The sequence below is a fragment of the Streptopelia decaocto genome (genome assembly GCF_964273445.1).
Source record: "Streptopelia decaocto genome assembly, chromosome: 4".
Taxonomy (NCBI): domain Eukaryota; kingdom Metazoa; phylum Chordata; class Aves; order Columbiformes; family Columbidae; genus Streptopelia; species Streptopelia decaocto.
Genome location: NC_138658.1, coordinates 70,377,724 through 70,398,018, shown reverse-complemented (window position 1 = coordinate 70,398,018; position 20,295 = coordinate 70,377,724). Strand labels below are relative to the sequence as shown.

Here is a 20,295-nt window from a genome sequence, read left to right as displayed (position 1 = left end):
CCTGACACTTTGGGCATTCAGCAGGGACCTGGCTTCTACTTCTTGCTCCAGTTGGGTATTCTTATCATTAGACCAGTCGCCTGTCTCCAGAACAAACTCTGCAGTGCACCACTCATTTCCTCATCCTTCCATATTTTCAAGGGGTCCATTCAATCTTGAAGGGCTAGGAATAGATCGTGCAGAGAGGACCAGCTCTCTCCTTTGATTTCGAAGGGATCTACTTTGAGAAAGCTGATTTCTACTACAGACCCCCTGGCCCATTGCCCCCTCAGAGCAGGAACAGACTCCTTAGCATAAGGGAGGATTTCCCAACAACCTTCTGGCACCGGGGGAGGCTGCCAGCAAGCTTTGGGGTGTGGGGGTGCTGCAGTGAAAAGCTGGAGAGAACGTTTGATAAATAAAAGGTTTCCTTCCCCTTCACAGCAGTGGCATTATGGAAGGAAACAAAACAAAAAGCAACACAGGGCTGAGATAATGCCCTGTACACTGTCTAAGCCTCTGATAGGGTTCCCCATGCTCTTCCAGGCTGCAAAGCCTGAGAAAGAGAACATGTCCCAGCTGCAAAGCCCAAGGTCCTTGTCACTCGCTGGCATTTTTATGATCCCCCTAATTAATTTCTGCTGAACTAACTGTGGTAAATTTTTGAGCACCATGGTATCACCGCTGTACCCTGAGATGGCTGGAGGAGCCTTCTCCCAGGCAGCAGCCATGGTTGTACCTGCTTTCCTCTCTTACACACTGTAAATTTGCAAAAGCATGTGAGCTACAACCAGGGACCAGGCCCAGTAAGTGGTATTTATTTCCTCAGCTGCAAGCAGGGCCCGGCCATGGCCGTGCAGCGAGCTGCAGGCCCCACCAAGGACTTCCACGCTCTCTGGAAGGAAGGAGTTTTATTTCCATCTGGCAGCTCTCCGTGCAACAAATCAAGTGACGCATTGTTAGTTTTAAGACAAAAGGGGAGGGGAAGAACAAAAGATCAGAGCGGGACTGATTTCTGTCTGTCGTCCTCCCCGGGGGCTCTTTCCTGTTTATGAAAAGTTTGCTGAGGGCTACAGATGAGCCTCAAGTACAACCTCTGCTCCAGACAGCCTCCAGCACTTGGGAAGAGGAAATGACTCCGAACTTGGCAACGCGAGGCCCATCTTCGCCTGCACGTCCTGCCACTCGCTGGAGAGCAGAAAGCAAAACCTCTCAGAGGAGGTGTGTGGAACAGTGCTTTTTGTCACAGCCATCAAAGTGAAGGCAAGTAAAAGCATAGAATCATAGAATGTCCTGAGTTGGAAAGGACCGACACGGATCATCCAGTCCAACTCCTGTCCCTGCATGTGACAACCCCACAGTTCACACCATGTGTCTGAGGGTGTTGTCCAGTCTCTTCTTGAACACTGTCAGGCTTGGGGCTGTGACACCTCCCTGGGGAGCCTGTTCCATTGTCCAGCACCTTCTGGGTGAAGAACCTTTTCCTCATGTCCAACCTGAACCTCCCCTGGCACATCTTCCTGCCATTCCCTCGGGTTCTGTCATCGGTTGCAGAGAAGAGATCAGCACCGGCCCCTCAGTGCATACTGAAACTTTTGCACTTAAAGTGATGCAGGGAAGCCACTGGTCTGTCAGACTCATGAATGTTGTGGTGTAAACAGCACATCTAGAAATGAAGCTGTTTTGCCGTGGGATCACACAGGGTTTCTTGTGAATGTGACTCAGAGGGAATGAAGATCTCATACCTCAAGGCTGCTTGTGATGGCTTGGCTTGGCTTATGAGCACAAGTGCAGACTTTGTAGGATGTGCAAGGATCTGGTGGTTCTACAAGGAGATCCACACATTAACGAAATCACTCGTCAGCAGTGTCTCCCCACTCCCCTCTCCAAGCCTGGTACAATGCAGTCTGTCATGGAACGCACTCCCCCCCTAATTCAGCACAGAGGATGCCAGCCCAAACGTCCATCAAGATCCACATCCTCACCTTGCCAGCAGCACTGTCCCATGCAAGACACAGGGCTCAAGTAACATTTTCCCTCTTGGGCTGGATTGTTTCCCCCCATGGAGGAAGAGGCACCACCTTCCAGCAAGGAACATTTTAAGTTGGACCCTTCTTGGGGCAGCTCTGCTGTCTCCTGTTGCTGTAACCCCAGGCACTGGGCATACGTGGTGGGAAAACAGCCATGACTGTCATCAGTGCACCAGGTAGGACCTATCTAGGCTGCCTGCCTGGAAGGGAAAAGCCAAGAGCTTTTGTAAAGGAGATTATATGGACACCAAACCCATTTTCTTTCCTGTGATAGGAAATCTGGGAGAAAAATGCAAAGCTGCTCCTTCCCTACCGGGGCAGGTCAGGATTTGATCCATGCTGCAAAGGATGATGCACAGACAGCCTGTGCCTGTGCACTAGTGCTCTTCACAGAGAATGCAGGGTGATGAACAGAAGGTCAAATAACTTGAGGAGAAAAAAGGTAAAAAAAAAATATATTTTACCCAAAGGGAAAGGGAACTGCCATGGCACTTACCCTGTCTTCTTGCTTATCAACAAAGCTGCTGCAGAAGCAGGTTGGAGAGGTGAGACCCTGAGAACCAGACCACAGGTACAATGAGGAGTGCAGGGGTGGGCAAGCACAGTCCACAGGTGCTCTGTTGCCTGGCAAGACAATGCTTTCCTCCCAAATGCCAACCCTGCAAATACAGGCTGTGGTCTGAACCCCCTCCCAGGTCCAGCATCAGCAAGTGGTCTCAGTGCAGTTCTCCTTTGGCTGTAGCCATGGCTCAGGGAGGCTGTGGTCCTCCACCACCCTGCTACGTCTGCTTGCGCTGGGACACCCTGGCTGTAAGGAAAGAAAGGAGTCAGCCCAGCTTTCCAGTTCCCAGATGAGTCTCCAAGGTAGTCAGTAAACAATGCACAGCAAACACAGCAATTGAGACAAGAAAGACAGTAAAATGATAGAGCCATTTTCAGGTGGCTGGAGTATTTTGCAAGCCAGGGGTGATTTGAGTGGGGTTGGCCCAACGTTTTTATGTAGACAAGGCACAAATAGCCTTTGTTGGCAAAACCTCAGCATATCTGTAGAAATATTTGTAGAAAGCTAAAAGAAGGAACCAGAGGAGATTCTGCAGGGTGCAAGCACTGTGTGTCCAAAGCATCCTTCAAAGGTAGAATCCCACCCTTGCTGGCACCACTGGTACATGCAGGTGCTCCTCAAAATGGACAGAGTTATAGTTGCACGGCATGAAAGACATCCTTACCTTATTGTGCTTTTCAGGCTGTTTAATTCCTCCTTTAATTTAACCTTTTCATCATCACTGGGAGTCCAAGGGCTGTCACCTTGCAGGGCTCTTCCCTCTCACAGTCTCCCCATGATCAGGTCCCTCTGGTCTCCAGACCAGCTGTATGCAGGAGACCTCCTGGTCCCCCATGCAGGCAGCGAGGGTACCCTGGCACAGCCAGACTCGTGCCACCCACCCCTGGGGAGGTGACACTGTCAGTCAGAGAAATCCTGTTGTTCTCCAAGGCAAAGCCCCTAAGCGTCTCCTCAAGGGCAGGTGGGTGCCAAAGGACACTCTTGAGCTGGGGTGACACGTCCCACGTGGGCAGTGGCCTCCAGCTCTGCCAATGCACTACAGGTGGCCACAGCAACTGCAAGCTGTCCTGAAACTGGAGCCTTTACAACTAGTTAGATAACAGATATGGCCCATTAGTTTGGCAGGCCGACAGGCCTCTGTGCCAAAAAGCCCATCTCTGCTCAAAAGGGACACTGTTAACAGTAACTCAAGAGGATGCAACAGAAGAAAATAAACAACAGTTGAGGCAGTTGGCGTAATTGGCCAGCAGACGAAAATAAATTTATGCCAGCTTGTGAATACGGCTGCTGAGCATGATTCAGTGCATAAATCGTGTGGCACGGAGCACAGGGCAGGCAGGAATAAAATTAAGTAAAAGACAAAGGCCAGGCTGCCTCTTGGAGAATATCAACCCCCCAACCACCCAGCTTTTCCCATTTACGCTCGTTTCACTCACATGTGTCCCCTGATGTCATTAATGTATGAGTTTCCCAGCCCAGCCATAATGTTTTTCGGGAGGGACATATGCCTGAGCCACTGCTAAAACAAATACTCAACCCCTCCAAAACCCCAGCAGAATTAAAAAAAGAGAAAATGTTCAGCAGAAAATCCCAACCATTTCAAGTGTTCTTTGAGAACCATACATGAATAACAAAGAGTGAGCCTGCCATTTACTCCTTTGCGGATCACTTTTAAGATCAGCTTTTGTTCTGTGCTTTTTGAGCAGCTCAAGTCCAATGGGCAAAAATTCCATTCCCAGGAGCACACAAGAAAGAACTGGGAGCCCTGGGCTGCACATTTCACCTTTACTTTTTTAATTCTACTCTATAAATGTTCGGCATGGTCTTAACACACTGAGCCAGCGCCTTCCTTTATGCAATGGGGCCGACAGCTTGGAAACTGGGATTCTGCAAGGAGGAAAGAAGGATGGAGGCCACAGATGATGTGAATCACATAGGGAAAAAGAGACCTCAGCCAGGGTGGATGGGACCCTACCAGACACCAACATCACTGCTACTTTGCAGATGGTGCTTCTGGATCTTACAGGCAGCAGAGGAGAAAATATCTTCCCTTTTCACATCCTGACCTGGATACGTATAACGCAATTTAGACACCTACTCATCTCCAAGTTTAGCTGCAAACGACTTGCTCTCATCAACTCTCTTTTGCAGGAAAGCTCCAGTTCTTGCTCACACAAAAGTGGCTTTGAAGGCAGCAGAGCCCCATGCTCATGTTCTTTCCCACCTTCACAGAGATATCCCACCATGTTACCAGCTCAAACTCGTCCTTTGCAGGGAAAGCACTGAACAAGCTCCTAGCAAGAGCTGGTTTTCCTGTCTTTTTCCTCAAAGTGATGGGCTACTTGTTTTCCCCCTCAAATCCTGATTTATTCACTTTATCTTTTTTCAAAATACAGTCAGCTAAATCACAGCACCAAGCAATGAGATCACTCTAAACCCTGCAGAAGATCCTATCACTGCGGTCCTATGATTCCCTCAGTCTTTGCTTTGACTGTCTTGTTTTTCTGAGCCACATGGGACGATGCTGCCTCTCAGCAAAATATAGATGTGAGAAGTCTCAGGGGCTATGCCTCAAATAACAAAGACACTAGAATTTCCTTAACAATTATAACTCTAAAAACTACTTTTTTTTTTTTTTAATTATAGAAGAAATACTTGGGCCAAATTTTCAAAGATTAGTTCAAATCCCATTTATACACAGCAAACAAATGGTCTGGTTTTCCCTCAGAACTAAGAGGCTCTTTGAAAAATCAGGTCATAGAAGTCACAGTGGGAGCTACTGAAGGCAGAGACCTTCTATCAAACCTTTTCCCAAACATCTTCCCATGCCGACAGTCACTCCTCTTTACAGCCTCCCACACAGCCTGGGAAAGAACATCACACTGGTAGCATCAGACAGCTGGAAGAGATGGGGACCACTAAGTTAGTGGTGTTAGATATAGCTGGGCTTATTTAAGCAGACACATTTTCATGCTTTGATAGGATGCACAGATTCAAAGAAACTGAGGCCAGGAGGAACCCACAGCATGCATCCAGCCCATCCTCATATGTCCAGTACAGAAACCATTTCCTTCTTTGAATATGACAAATGCATGACTACAAGGTCTCCTCATTAAGAACAAATTGTGTTACTTGCTTATTTGAAACCACGCTTCAGGAAAGCTGTTTGTGGGCACGTGTGGTTGTGCACAGGCACGTGGAGGCACTCGCTGCTGTGTCGTCTGGCCGCGAGGAGACTGTCACGCGTATCTTTGCATCTGCAAAGCCACTCATCCCAAGTTCTCCAACTGCCCTGCAAATATTAATTGATGATTCACATCCTGGGAAGTCAGGTAAATATCAGCTCCCCTGGTTTTGCAGACAGGTCAACTGTTGCACAATGCCACTCGATGTCATTTAGAAACTAAAACCAAAAGGTCATTTGCTGTTTTAAGGGCTATCTCCCATTCCCTGTATTGTGTAACATTACTTCATGTTATGTAAGCATTCTTTTTCCTAGTATTTTACATGTGTGTCTATTCTAGCTTCTGCTGGCTTCCATGGTTGTCTGTTCTGCAACCACAGATAAGCGTTCTGTTTATTTATTGGAAATGTCCCTTATCTGCAGGCTTTCATCACACGTTGGAGTCCCCAGCAGCTCCCATCCCTACAAAGCACCAGTAAGCCCCATGCACAGCTACTGGAGGAGATGGTTTGGACCAAAGCCTCAAGCAGATATCACTGGGGCAAGCTGTAAACCAGACACTCAAACCTTTAATGATTAATGACTGTCCAGACACATCTGAAACCCAGCAATCCTGCATCAAGCCTGAGTAGAAGGCACGTCTGCCCAGGTAACAACTGGCAAATGTAAAACACTACCTGAGGTTTATTTTCAGCATTTGGCACACAACTTCCCCCTTTATCTGGAGAAACACCATTGATCAGTGGATTTTTAACTCCCTAGACCTCCCTGGGGCAGTGGGTGTGTTAAACTACACCTTGTAAAGAGGGAGAGAAAAGGTGTAATCTCAGGACAGATTGTTATTGGGGAGTGACACAACCATAGGTGTGCATATCTCAGCTACAGGACAATTTCTGCTCTTACTGTTGGGACCTTGTGCTGCTGCTTTGTTATTAAAGTCTGCAATGCTGCTCTGCTTTAGAATAAACTTGTTTGCAGCAGGTGTGGCTCTAGAATTCTTTGAGTTCATCTTCTGTTGTGTTTTGTTGGCCAGATCTCTGGTAGAGCTCTGGTTGGGGTAATAACGCCAAGTTAAAAAGGCTGGAAAAGGGGTGTCTTTTGGAAACAGGGTGAAACAAGAGTGATATTTTTGTCACAGCTGCAACATAGGTGGTGACAAGTGATGTTGGAGGCTGTTACTTGACTCTCCTTCCCCCACTGCTCCAGTGTCCCATGGAGGATGTCCGAGGGAAAAGAACTACCTTGGACCAGGCTGTGACAAACCCTGCAGCCCACGAAGATCACCATGGGAGTAGCCAGAAGCTGGTCTTGGCACCAGCACAAGGAGAGCCATGATTTACCAAAACCCAACCATCCACCTGTTTTCCTTGTTTTGTTCCTCTTGGACCTGGGACAGGGCAGGCCTCACGTTGTGTCTGCCCTCATATTGGACAAGATAACCCTTCAAACAATTAGATAAGACACCACACAGTCTTTACAAATACATTCCAGTATTCATTGTGGAAGTACCACGTTCATCCCATCATAGAGGTGGAGCAGGCATTTTGGCCCATATCTATCAATCAAATAGCTATGCTGGTGCCCACAGCCCATGTATCATCTTCTGGGCAAGTTACCTTGAGCTTCAAAGTGACTCCTTTCCATGAGAACAACAGGATGTGTCTGCCCCAGGTCTTCTTCCTGACCCAGCGATGCTGGAGAACTTGACCTAGGAATGATCACAGTTCAGCATGGGTTAGAAAGATGAAGAATAAACACTTCCCAAATGTGCTCTCCCTGCCCAGCAGTGGCCGAAGTTATACAGCATCTTCTAGGTTCCCAAAAGGACCATTTTTCTCTTAGACAGCCTCTTTAACTATTTTTCTTTCTCTTCTTGCAGCACAGAAGGGGAAACACTAGCTTTGCGGATTGAAAACTGTTTCATGGAGTGAACGCTGTCAATACTGAGGAGGAACATAAGCTCGAGAAGGAACTGTGCTCAAACGAATGCCCTATTGTGAGAGAAGTTTTTCTTTTAGCAATGAATCAACATAATAATCCATCTGTAACACTAGATGCGTCCACCTGTACTTCAGCCAAGGGCCATCTGCCCATCTGCATATATGTTCAAAATGCTGCTGGGACAAGCGCGATGGTCTCTTAATGAAAGGCACTCAGCAATTAGTACTTAAGTGAAATTGTGCCTAGCTGGTTCTGAACCCTCATTTATCCTTCCCACTCCAATGCAACAAGTGTCTGTAACTTTTTCTCTTTGTTTTTATCCCAGCAACTTCTTTTTAAAGCCGGCGGGGAGGGGTGAACACGTTCTGATTCCTGCAACAGCAGGAGCTGAATCAAGTTGTAATCAACATATGTCCGGTGTAAGCTGCGCGGCCGCGAATTAGAGGGGCAAACCGCTCATCATTTCCAAAATACCCACCTGCTCGGGGGCCAGGCTGCAGCAAAGCCATCCACTCCATCTGTCTGATAAACAGGCTGCAGATTTGCTGAAAGCTGAATCATTTTGCCTCTATTTGCTTCCTTTCTTTCCCTCTGCTTCTCCCTCCCTCTTCTAATTGGAGCTCGCTTGAAAGGTGCAGGCACCCACAAAAAACAATGCGGCACAATGAGGCCAGCGCTGACGTTCGTTAAACCGCTTCAACCGAAATCCGTGCCCGGCTGAGGCTGAGCGAGCATAAAGGAGACAGACCTTGTCAGCTTCCAGCCAGAGCAGGAAAACTTTAAAAAATAAATAAAATTTAAAAATAAAATAAAATAAAATAAAATAAATTAACCAGGCTACGAAACAGTGTAGAAAATCCATTTGGGGTTCGTTGTTATGGAAAATAGGTGCAACCAAGATGCAAAGGGTGATTTAGCACATGGGTCCTGCTGGAAAAACCAGGTGAGAGAACACACCTGATGTTAAAAACCCTGAGGACCAGCCCTCCAGCACTGCAGCAAAGGGACAATGCGGGAGCAAGAGCGGAGCATCCTTGTGTCCACCCCAGCTCTGCCGCAGGCCCCCTCATTGGTTTTAGGGTATAGCCCCAATGATTAGACCAAGCGTAGACCCCAGAGAGTACAAGAAAGTAGTGGAAATTGTGTGTAATGGTATTGTCGTCTCTAAACAGGTGTAATCAGGAGCGCACAGCTTCCTGAAGGAAGTCTTCCCTTGCCATCCATGGCTCAGAATCATCCTGGCAGTCCCGCTGGTGGTTAAATAAGGATATTTCCATCCCTGCTCTAAAAACAACAACAAAAATATGATGGCCAGGAGGCTAAATTTCTCCCAGCCTGGGAAGCGCAGGCTCCTGCATGGAGTGTCTAGGCCAGGACATATTATGGTCATGAATTTCCTTCATCTAATTGCTTAACCTCATTAGGGAAATACTGGATTTCTCCACTAATCAGACCTTCCATTTCACTTACAAAGGAGAGGGAAGAAAAAAAAAGAGAACTAATTGTGTTTCTAAGTGCATTTTACTGAAAACATTCAACAACTTCTACCAGACAGTAAGGACATCCTAGGAAGGCACATTACTCTCCCAGTAGCCTGGACTAGTTTCACAGGAGTCAGTTACATTTTCAGATGAATTAATTGCAAGAAGTATTGAAATTAGACAGTAAAAGTTATCTGCAAGAGTAGCTTTAAGAAAAGAGAAGGGAGCTGGGGCAGTTGAACGTCACCCCAGCCCATAGCTGAGTGCTCTGGGAACACGTCCTCACTCCATGCTGCTGGACGGAGGAGTTCAGCCAAGCCTGGCTTAGAAAGTGGGACGTGAGTTTTGAGCATCCAAGAGAATAGCCCTCACTTCAAATTCACATCATCACTCACATCAGACGAGCTCACCTGAATCAGGACACCACAGCTCAGTCCAAACTGAGACATCATAGAATCATTTTGGTTGGATAAGACCCTGAAGACCTTAGAGTCCAACTGTTAACCTAACACGGTCACTAAACCACGTCCCTAAGATCCTCATCATGAAGCATTTAAACTATTTAAAACCCAAACCAAAAGATTAAGAAGTTAGATGCTGCTTCAAGGAAGTTTTAGGCCTGTTTCCACAGAGTTCATGTAATACTTCCCCTGCTCAAATCACTCACACCATAAATCTTGAAGTCACTTTGCAATAGCAAAAAACCCCATAAAATCAGTATTGTTGGATGGGTCCAAGAAGCTGCAGATAGTAAAAGCACCAAGTGACTGCTGTGCTGACCAGATGGGGGTGGAAGCAGTAACTCGAATGAGGTTAATTACACACAAACTCCATAACAACTGATGTCAAAACTCTTGGAGAACACATCAGAATAAGCTGCTAAGCATATGGCAGCAATACTCCTCTAAAACTGTATTTTGTATGTGTCAAACATCCATCAAGCTCCACCAAGGGTTCCAAGGATAAGCAGCCACAGCAGCAGGGTTCTAGTCTCGACTATCTGATGCTGGTCTCTTTATAACGCTGAGGAGAAGGTGCACGGAGATGTGGTGGAAGTGGCAGCACACAGCTCTCGGACCAGAACCTTTGCAGGTGAGTACATGCAACATGTAGCACCAACCCAGCCAGCTCACCTCTTCTAAGGACAAGGCTTTGAAGGAAACATCCCAGGTGATCTGCTGAGCTGCACTGACGAGAGGATGAGCCCTGCTGTGAAAGCCCAGCTGTGCAAGCACACAGATCTATACTCTGGTACTTTTGAAAATGAACATCATATAGCTTGCAAAATAAACACAGTGAACAGACTGAGAAAAACTATTCTGGCATCTGTCAACCACCACTGAGAACTTCCCAACAAACCTGTGGGTTTTCAGGGCTTCTGCAGAGGGTAGCTTTACAGCAACAGATAATCAGCATCTTTATCTGCAATTTGAGGGCAAATGTAAATGCACTAGGCACCTCCCTACCACAATGGACTTGGATACAGAGAAATACACATTCATGTTTTTCAGAAAGAGCACAGAATCATAGAATGGTTTGGGTTGGAAGGGACCTTCAAAGCTCATCCAGTGCCACCCCTGCCATGAGCAGGGACATCTTCACCAGATCAGGTTGCTCAGAGCCCCATCCAGCCTGGCCTGGGATGTCTCCAGGTGTGGTTCATCCACCACCTCTCTGGGCAACCTGGGCCAGTGTTTCACCACCCTCAGTGTAAAACATTTCTTCCTCATGTCTAACCTGAATCTCCCCCTCTTTAGTTTAAAACCATCACCCCTTGTCCTATTGCAAAAGGCCCTGCTAAAAAGTCTGCCCCCATCAAATAATAATAATAATAATAATAACAACAATAACAAACCTCTGCTATGGGGTCTCCTCTGAGACTGCAAACCCAGCCATCAACACAGCTTGGATGGCAGCAACTGCCCATGGGGCACTTTGCATTTCTGCTGCAAACCAGAGCGCTCATTCCCACCACCCTAAGTCTTTTAAAACCAAACGTGCTTTAGGAGCAAAAGATGGTTTAGCCCAAGCTTACATCATCAGGGCCTAAATTCTAGCAAATGTTAACTATGACTGGGATCTACAGATCACAGCTGAACCACTGGGAGCTCCTCCCTCTGCTCCAGAGTGCTCTCCTTGCCACGTTGTTCTCAACTCCTCTTCCTCCGGCTGTGATTCACCTTGTTATTCTAGTCTTGCTTGGAGATGCAGGTTGCACAGATCAAATAGGATGGGAAAGGACAGTGGGAAGTGAGATGGCCTTTTTCCTGCCCCAAAGCAGGCTGAAATGCAGCTATTGCTCCTGACAGATGCTTGCTCTTAACAGATCTCCATTTGTGGAAGAGCTACTGTCTCCCCACACATCTGTTCAGTGATTCTCTACACTTAGGTTTTTTTTATATTTGGCCTTATAAGAAACTATCATTCATCCCAGCTGTAATTTAAGCCCAGTTATTGTATGATTTCAAGCTCAATTATTTCAGTGTATCCTCACAAAGTGCATTTTCCCACATATTCAGGATACGTCATGCCACCCTCCACTGCACGCTCTAGTCCAAAGTGCAGCGTCTCAAGTTGCAAACCACAGGTGCTCCTGGGAGGCGCGGGATTGAGTCTCACCAAATATATCACCATTTGTGAACCTTAGCCTGAAGCTTGCTTTTCTACCACCAGCAGGACAAACTGCCAGATCCCTTATCTGAAATAATATTAACTAGCTGGCCTGACTCTGAATTTGTGCAGTTGTTCAACACAATTTAAATTTAGTGCCTTGCTGAAAAGGATCTTGTCTTTCCCCACCATCTCCTCCCTGTCGAAACCATTTCTACAAGTTGCCAAGGCTATTTTGAATTCTAATGCTATCTTATCTTTCACATCTGTCCAGCTTCCTGTTGACTGCAAATTTAACGTGTGTACCATTTTGTTATCCAGGTTGCTAATAAAAATGAAAGATAAGTGACCTAGAGCAACTCCCACCACCCCACGCCATACGGTTTTCTGTTGTGACACCGGGTGCAAGATGGAAGGAAACCACTCCCTGACCAGAGCCGCTTACAGCCCCGCTCAGCCCGCTACCAAACACAATTCAATCTCAGAAACCACGCTTTCCCTTTTTGCATAACCGCCTTCTGTATTTGCCCAACAGCCACTACAGGTTTTGTCCTATCATCAAGTGCCACAAAGGCACCAAAACTCATCATCTGTGAATATCTTTTGGAGTAGAACTTCAGATCTTGGGTGTGATGCAAAGCCAAAACCTGCCACATCTGAAGTAAAATTTAACAATTCCTTTTACTCGCCGTTCTCATGGGGGAATTACATTTGCATCTTTAGACAAAGCCCAAAAATTCCTTTCAGCAGATTTCTTCATTTGCCAGTGTTACTGCACAGCTGCTCAACTACTTATTTTCCTGTCAACCACTAATAAGAGCCTAAACTAGATAATTACTACTTCCTACTTTCATGAAACTTGTTCTTCAGTATCTAAAACCACTCCTATCTGTTTGTCTTAACGAAAGGGCTACTTAGAGTTTTAACAGCCAGCTTTGCAGGAGACCAAGTCCTGTGTCACCACAAGCACGTGTATCTGTTCTTTCACTTGGGAAACCCCTTCCTCCCCTGGTTGTACAGGTAGGAACGTGGTTTTGTGTTGACTGGAAACAGTGCACCCACAGAAGGGAACCAGAGAACCCTGCTTTTGAGGATAGGGAACTCAATTAATCAAGATCGCAGACTGTATTTCAGAGCCAGAAAAAACATTATCTGGTCTTCCACTCTTGCCTTTGCACTATCACCATCTTAATAGCTTCAGTTCTTGTTATACATTTTTTCCTTGACAAAGAACATCTTACCTTTACCTTTATTCATACCCTCCAAGGTATTTTCTTTTTCTTCTTCCAGGAGCTCGTCTTCCTTAGAGGAGGAAGAGCCAAATAGATTGCCACATTAGCTTTCTCATTCCATGCCATTACACTTTTAACTCGAGCACTTTCAAATAGGTAAATTAGCTTTTAAGTAATCCTAGTTGTACTATTGGCCTTTGCTACAATCCTGCATTAAAGCTGATTCAATTTTACTTAACCTCTATTGCTCAGTTAAGAAAAATACACAAAGAGAAGTGTAGTTCTGCAAGAAACAACTGCAGCCCAGGAGGGAGCTGGGTTGTCCCATCACCCGCGATGACTGATCACCACCCTACAGGGCATTTCCCATCTACCAACAAGCGGAACTGGCTGTACCTCGCTTGCTTCTTCTGGAAGTAGCTATTTCTTGAATAAGTAGCAAGAACTGTGATCCTCAGTTGCGTAAGTGTATTTCAAATAACTTTGTGCATGTGTATGCACCATTTGTATGCTCTGTGCTACACCAGAGCAGGTACCTGTAGGGCAAGACACACACAGTTAACAGGAGCTTCTGAAGGAACTGCTCCTTCCTCCAACAGCAACTCCTTTTTTTACTCATCCAGGAAAAGGAGAACGATTTTTGTCAACAGTGAGCAGCTTCACCTTCTCCCACACAATACATATTAACATATCAAGAACCCAACAAGTCTTTGCAGTGTTCTTGCACCTTACTACGCATGTATACCAGTATCAATATCGCAGATCATTGCCACTTGTAGTTGTATATGCAGTAGGAGTCATAAATGCAAGGAAAAAAAGTTTAGAGTTTCTTACTGGCTACACAAACTTTTCAAATTTTGCATAGATACTGAGTCATGTAAACTGGTTCAGTAATTAAAGGCCAGTTCTCTTCGTGATCTGAGACTGACCCTAATCACAAGGCTGGAGCCTGTTTCATACCTTGTGCAGCCTTTGTCATATGCCTCAAGATACTTATTTCTTATTGTAATCGCATTCCATTAGCTGACTTAAAATACGTTGCTGTACTTTGGTTTTATGGCACAAGTTGCAGCAGGAGTTGGCTCACTTAAGCAGACTAACATGACGCATAATCTAGGCTTCCCCATTTCTATCCAATTTAAAACCATTTAATTTCCCCCTCGTTCAGGAAAATCCTTGTTGTAGTTGAACTCACAAATAAAGAATGTGTTGCAGTAGCCTGCAATGAATGCGGTGTTACACTTGAGACTATTTCAGCGTGTGTAATCACACACTTTGGGATCCAGCATGAGTTATTCTCCAGACTAACCTGATGTCACGATGACCAGAAATCTGCCCTCCCCCTCCACCCCATTCTGCACATAAGTACCATAGAACAGAACCTGCCACAGACTGCACATTTTCCACTAGTAAAATTCATAAGCAGACACAAGTGCAAAGCAAAATGTCATTTTATTTAATTCAAGGACTATTTTCCTTCTAGTATTGCTGAAGGGATCACCTCCTGGGGAATTGATCATTACAAAGTCCCTGTCTAAAAGTTCAAGTGCTCTTGTACATTCTTTTGAACCACAGAAAACATAATGACCAAGTAGGTGGGCAGCTACTTGCAGTTTTACCCCACCTAAATTAGCATTGCTTCAGGCTAGAAAACAATTCAAGTAGTAAAATTATGGAAAATGTTAACCTTTAAGGTCACTACCATATTTTGATCAAAAAGTCCTGAATGTATGAAAAAAAAAAACAACCCACATTTGTACATGTTATGAAGTGTTTTTTAACCATACACTGTCAAAGATGGCAGTTCAGTATTTTGGACCAGTTGTCAACCAGATATTTAAGAGTTCTATCTGAAGGTTTATTACCAATTTCATTATGCAATTCACTTTTCACATTAAGGTCTTTAACAAAAGCAACATATACCCGCACCAGAATCACTGTAGACAGATTTAGTTTTATAGAATGCCCTTCTGAAAATTCATTTCAAAATAGAGACACTTTTTCTCCAGAACTGTAAAAGCCATAAAAATGCAAAATATCTGTTAGGAAATTTTTAATCAAAATTATTCCTTAATGTTCAAAATAACATTTAACCTCCTACTTTTTTGTTGTCATCCACATATTGATCAATAGACTAAACAGGTAACAATGGTTCACGTTTTTCCCCCACCTGAAACGTTTCTTCTAACACAGGCCCAAGACAGGCAATACAGAGATTCAGGGACATGGATTATGCATGGCAAAGGTAATCCTCTATCGTTTTAATTTAGAACAACTCTGATTCTAGCACACAACTTGGGAGTCTCAGTTGTTTTCAATCTGCTCTAGGTCCAAGTCCCCACAGTCTAGAGGAAAGATGCCTTCTTCGGTGCTCTCACAATCACTCGTGTCCTCATCGCTTTCACATACTGCAGCTGCTTTCTTATAATCTCTCGTTTTGAAGCCACCTTGGCATGACCCGTGATGCCTCACTTCATCCAGCTGTTCTTTCATCGGACTGGAACCCGGGGTGATGATGTTCATAAGATCATTTGAGTCACATGGGGATGACACAATTGTCTTCATTTGCGTGTCATCATCGTCATCTTCATAGTCGAGGGAGCAAAGACTTTTGGAATTTTTTAAAGTCTGCAATTAAAACACAAATACATGAAAATATTAGCAATGGGAGAAGCAGAATAAATTCCTTAAATTCTTGGATGGATTAAGAGTGTGTACTCAAAAGCAGAGTGCCACATATGTTTAAAGTAATCCTGGAAACGAGGGACATGAAAAGAAAGGAAGAACAGCATTTACTTACTACACAACCTGGTTTTGTGCACATATTTTGCTTATGTAGATTCCTGTTAGTGAGAAAAAAACCTACCAGTCCCCTTTTTATGCAGAAAGAGCCCAAAACCTCGCTTTAGTCAACTAAATGAGCAACAGCAGACACCCAGCTTGATAAGGAAGATCAGCTTTCTGGCAAACTCATAGCAAAGCATTTGGTAACATCGGCATTAATGTCTCCCGGTTGCCAAGAGTGGAGACAACGAGCCCTTGGGCATCACCTCAGAGACAGTGACTCTACAAGGCGACCAGCACATCTGGGTAACCTCAAAGCAGGAGAAAACCAAGCTTTACTGGAAGTGTCTTGCTCCAGGGTCAGTTTAGTTTGTCTTACATTTGGGTACCATTTGAACAACAGCTCAGGAATTTGAGCAATTCTGTTCAAATGAGAAGTATATTAAAAACAGAGGGACACTCACCTCTATTTAGACAAAGGAAAAAGAAAATAAAGCCTCAGTAAATGTGCTACCTTTGTCCAGCAGATAAGGAATAAAATGCCTAAGCTCCTCATGTAACTAAAGGATCCTTGACTAGAATTCAGAAGCAGCATTTGAGAAAATCAGAACTATACAAACAGCAGAACTTCGATCTGAGAAACTTCTAAATTCTGCCTCATACAAGCAAACAGTGAGAGGGGGGTGAAAAAGTCAGGGCCCCTGTCCGAGGTGGTACGAGCCAGGAGAATAAAGCCGTGCCCAGTATCTCACTGGTTAAGTGACTCCAGTCTCTCACACACAGCAATCGTTTCATTACAAGTAGATCACAGGGAACAAGACCAACTTTCACACCCATTTTCAGCTTCTTCCCCAATTTGTCATTTCTTAAGTATTTTCTATTTGTTGATACACTCAGATGAAATAGGAACATTGCAACACCCCCTGTATGCTATATTCCAGATGCTTTTTCAGAGCACTGGGTAATCTTTCTACTTCACAGATGCACGTCAGCAGCTTCACAAGCAGCTTACCAGTATCTTTACATGTTTTTTTTAAAACAAAACTTCACAAATTCAGAAGAAATCTGAATTAGTCAGCCCTGCCTGTATAAAACTGGATGAAGTAAAGTCAGGAAACCTCACTGAGGTGAACTGATTTGCTGGATCCCTTGGGGCTGATGTTACATATGGAACACCTTGCAGACAAGCCCACCACCACTCCGCAAGTTCATACAGTTGCTTGGACATCTCTACAACAAATCTACATAGGAAGTTTATTTGAGGAAAAGCTCGGGTGAAGGTAAAAAGCAAAACTCTGAGTTTTGGAGTTCAGTCACAGCACAACCAGGTTGAGGAGTGAGCAGCAGTACCAGTGTGGGATGGTGGTCCACCATCCTTGGTACCTCTCTTGCTCAAACAAATTTCATCTCCTATAATATACATTAGATGATTGGCAAACAAGTCACAAGTTTCAGGCTAGAAGGATCTATAAAGAATAATTTAGTTTCTTTGGACAGACATCAACAAGACTTAATTTAAGAGCTGATTTATGCAACTCCCAAGACCTGCATCCAAATATACCAACTTTCAGAAAACAAGACTGTTGACCATGTCAGGAGGAATTCAAAGTCTTTGTATAGCCATGGTTGAAATCCACATCCAATGCTGCAATGCTGCATCAACAAAATCTTGCATGATCAAAAAGCTTTCTATTTCCAAATTTCACTCCCCTATGAAAACAGTTTTGGTAAAAAACGTATTCCTGTTTTCAAAACATTTCTATATAGCTCACTCACAGCTTACTTAAGTACAAACAGTTGAGCTCCTTTCTATGACTAAGAGGTGTGAATTTCTGTCATATTTACTTAAAAGTAAACCCGTGTATTTTTAAAGTAGAAAGTGTTAAAAGGATATTTTAATCCTAATCCTATCTCATTGCTTTGAAAAACAACACATTTCCTGTTATGTATCTCCATATACGGGACAATATTTTCAGTTCCTTAAATCTTATAGTAGGCACTGGGAAGAAAAGGGATCAAATAAAGGAAAGCCTTGAAAGCTCTGCTTTCAGTGTTTTAGAAAGGAATTCCCCAGTCCCCCTTCAAAATATCTTTTATTCAATTTACTGCTAGAAATTAATCCAACCGCACAGCTGTCTTTCTAGAAGGTTTGTGTACATAAATGGAAAATTGCCTGTTAGCTGTACTGTGCTGAAACCACTTGAATGGGAACTTTTAGCCCATTTCAACACAACAGCAAGTGCATTCAACTGGTTCTTTGTTCGCCCACTTGTCACGACCGCACCAAACTAAAAATAGGTGGATTTATTATCTCGCAGCACAATCCTGCTCCTTTCACAAAGCAAAAGGTAGAAATTGCAATGCATTCAAGCCCTCTGAACTGCAGCTTTACACATTGCGCTGGTACAGTACCACACCTTCAATGCACAATTGTGCTCGGTGGGGAGCCCGCAAGGACTTGCTCAATGGTCCTCATTTCATAAAGGATATTGGACTAACAAGACAAAAAGAGTCCACAGTTGGCAATGGATAGAACTCAATCAGCTAAAAGTATTCTTTTGTGCGATGGAAAAGAAAAAAAAAAGGGAAAAAAAAGAAACTCGGAGTTTTAAAAGAAGTGAGGCGATAAAACGGCTGAATATTAAGGAAAAAAACTTTGTTCCGAAAACAATGGCAGGGAAGGACATAAAAGAAATCTCTCTAGACCCTTGCCACACAAAGCAAACAAGAAAGGCCCAGAGTGGCTTGAAAGGAAGCTAATGTCTGTACTCTTTACTAAACCTCCAGTTCAGAAACCCATAATACATCACTTTCCAAATATAAAGAGGAATAAAAAGGTTGTTTTTGTCTTACTAACAAAACTAGAGCATTTGCTACAGTAGTCAAGGAAAAAAAATAAGTCATTTACGTACACGAAAACCTAGCGTATAATGGGAGCAGCAGTTCTCATGCTTCTTCCCCATGTCCCCATCGCACATTGAGTCCAATGGGTCCCCCCCGTTGTTTTTGGAGGGGGTGGCAGACACAGCTGCTCCCAGAGCTGCAGCTGCTGGTAGAAGGTGAGGAGCAGGGGAAGCCTGAAGGCACCAAAAGCCCTCAGCCCATCCTACTGCTGCTCAGCACTGGTCACCACAACAAGATGGGCTGCTCCCAGAAGCTCCTCTTCCTCAAGAGAAGGAATTCAGACTAATAAAGACTACTTATCTAGCTTGCTTTCTGTCCCATGCCGAGACTTTTGTCTGTGACTGCACAATACAAGAGATTCTGCTTGAAGAGACAGCGGCACAGAGGGTTTCTTGACTGTTAAGGTCTCTACCAGGGATATGAAAGGTGTGGGTGATGCAGAGGTCCTCATGATGAGATCCTGGAATATCAGCAACAAATCCAAGCATGAAACACTGAAAAAGCAGCTCCAAGCATGGAGCAGCATGTGGCTTTTTCTGTTGCTTCCCTGTACCTACCCAGTTGATGGAGATGGGAACAAAGCAACTTAGATGGGCTGTATTTCCCTTTGAGAGCTTCGCAGCTCCTTATTTTACTTTCTGGACTCATATTTCCTACAGATTAGTCAGACTGGCTCAAAACCAAATGTCTTTCCTGTTGGTAACTCATGCCACAGTTAAGTTTTAGATCAGAAACACCACATACAGCATGATGTATTTGTATCTCAGACACTAACCTATCCCCAAAGAGGTTGCAGTTTAGCCTCAGCAATAATCAAGTCCAACCATGGGACAAACTCATAACATTAAATAGGCTGCATTTAATGAGGCTAAGAGTGAGACTGAAGGACTCTGACTTACAAGAACAGTCACAAGAGACTAGTCCTAAACAGCTCATTGAATCATGTTGAAAACTGCCTTCTGAACACACCATCACCTGAGTGACATTCGTATCGCATCCCACCACAAAGAGATGGAAACAGAGTCTATCCCGCCCTGTAAACTGAATTTTCACTTCATGCATCTAATTAGTTGCATTAATATCAACACAATTTGAGCAGGTGACATGTACAGTGTTTACTGTAAATCGTTAGAGATCTCAACTGGTTGCATAGATTAAAAATATCCCATCACAGTCCTAATCCTTGCATCTTTTACCATGCGTAAAGTGAAAATAGTACAAAAAATGCTGTATTTATGTAACAAAGTATTGACTTTTCTGTGGAGTAAAGCTCTTCACATTTGACTCTGACTGTCCTATCTTGAATAGCACTGAGCATTTCAAGAACACTTCAGTGTTCCCAGATAACCTTAGTTTTAAGAAGCTTACAGTTGAGAAGAAATACTGCTCCATCGGTATGAAGTAGTGCTGTCAGGAGGAAAACAATATAGTATTCTTCATAACGTTGTATGCTTCAGGCTTGATAACACACTTTAAAAGTACTGGAAAAGCGTTTCTCTCCAGCCAAATGAGAAATCAAAGATGTAGAAATACATCAGTTCTTAAATTCATGTGTCTAAAAAAATACCTCAGGTCAAAAAATTGCAGA

The 20,295-nt window shown here is 44.2% G+C and overlaps 1 protein-coding gene across 3 annotated transcripts in view; it reads right to left on the bottom strand.

The window, feature by feature from the left end:
- Positions 1-14,452: 14,452 nt before the first annotated feature.
- Positions 14,453-20,295, bottom strand: part of FAM53A (family with sequence similarity 53 member A) — a 70,267-nt gene continuing 64,424 nt past the window's right edge. For all 3 annotated transcript variants that reach the window (XM_082051733.1, XM_082051732.1, XM_082051734.1), the window contains one exon: positions 14,453-15,647. In XM_082051733.1, coding sequence (XP_081907859.1) covers positions 15,324-15,647 — 324 coding nt within the window. In that variant the 3' untranslated portion in view covers positions 14,453-15,323. The remainder of the gene's footprint in view (positions 15,648-20,295) is intronic.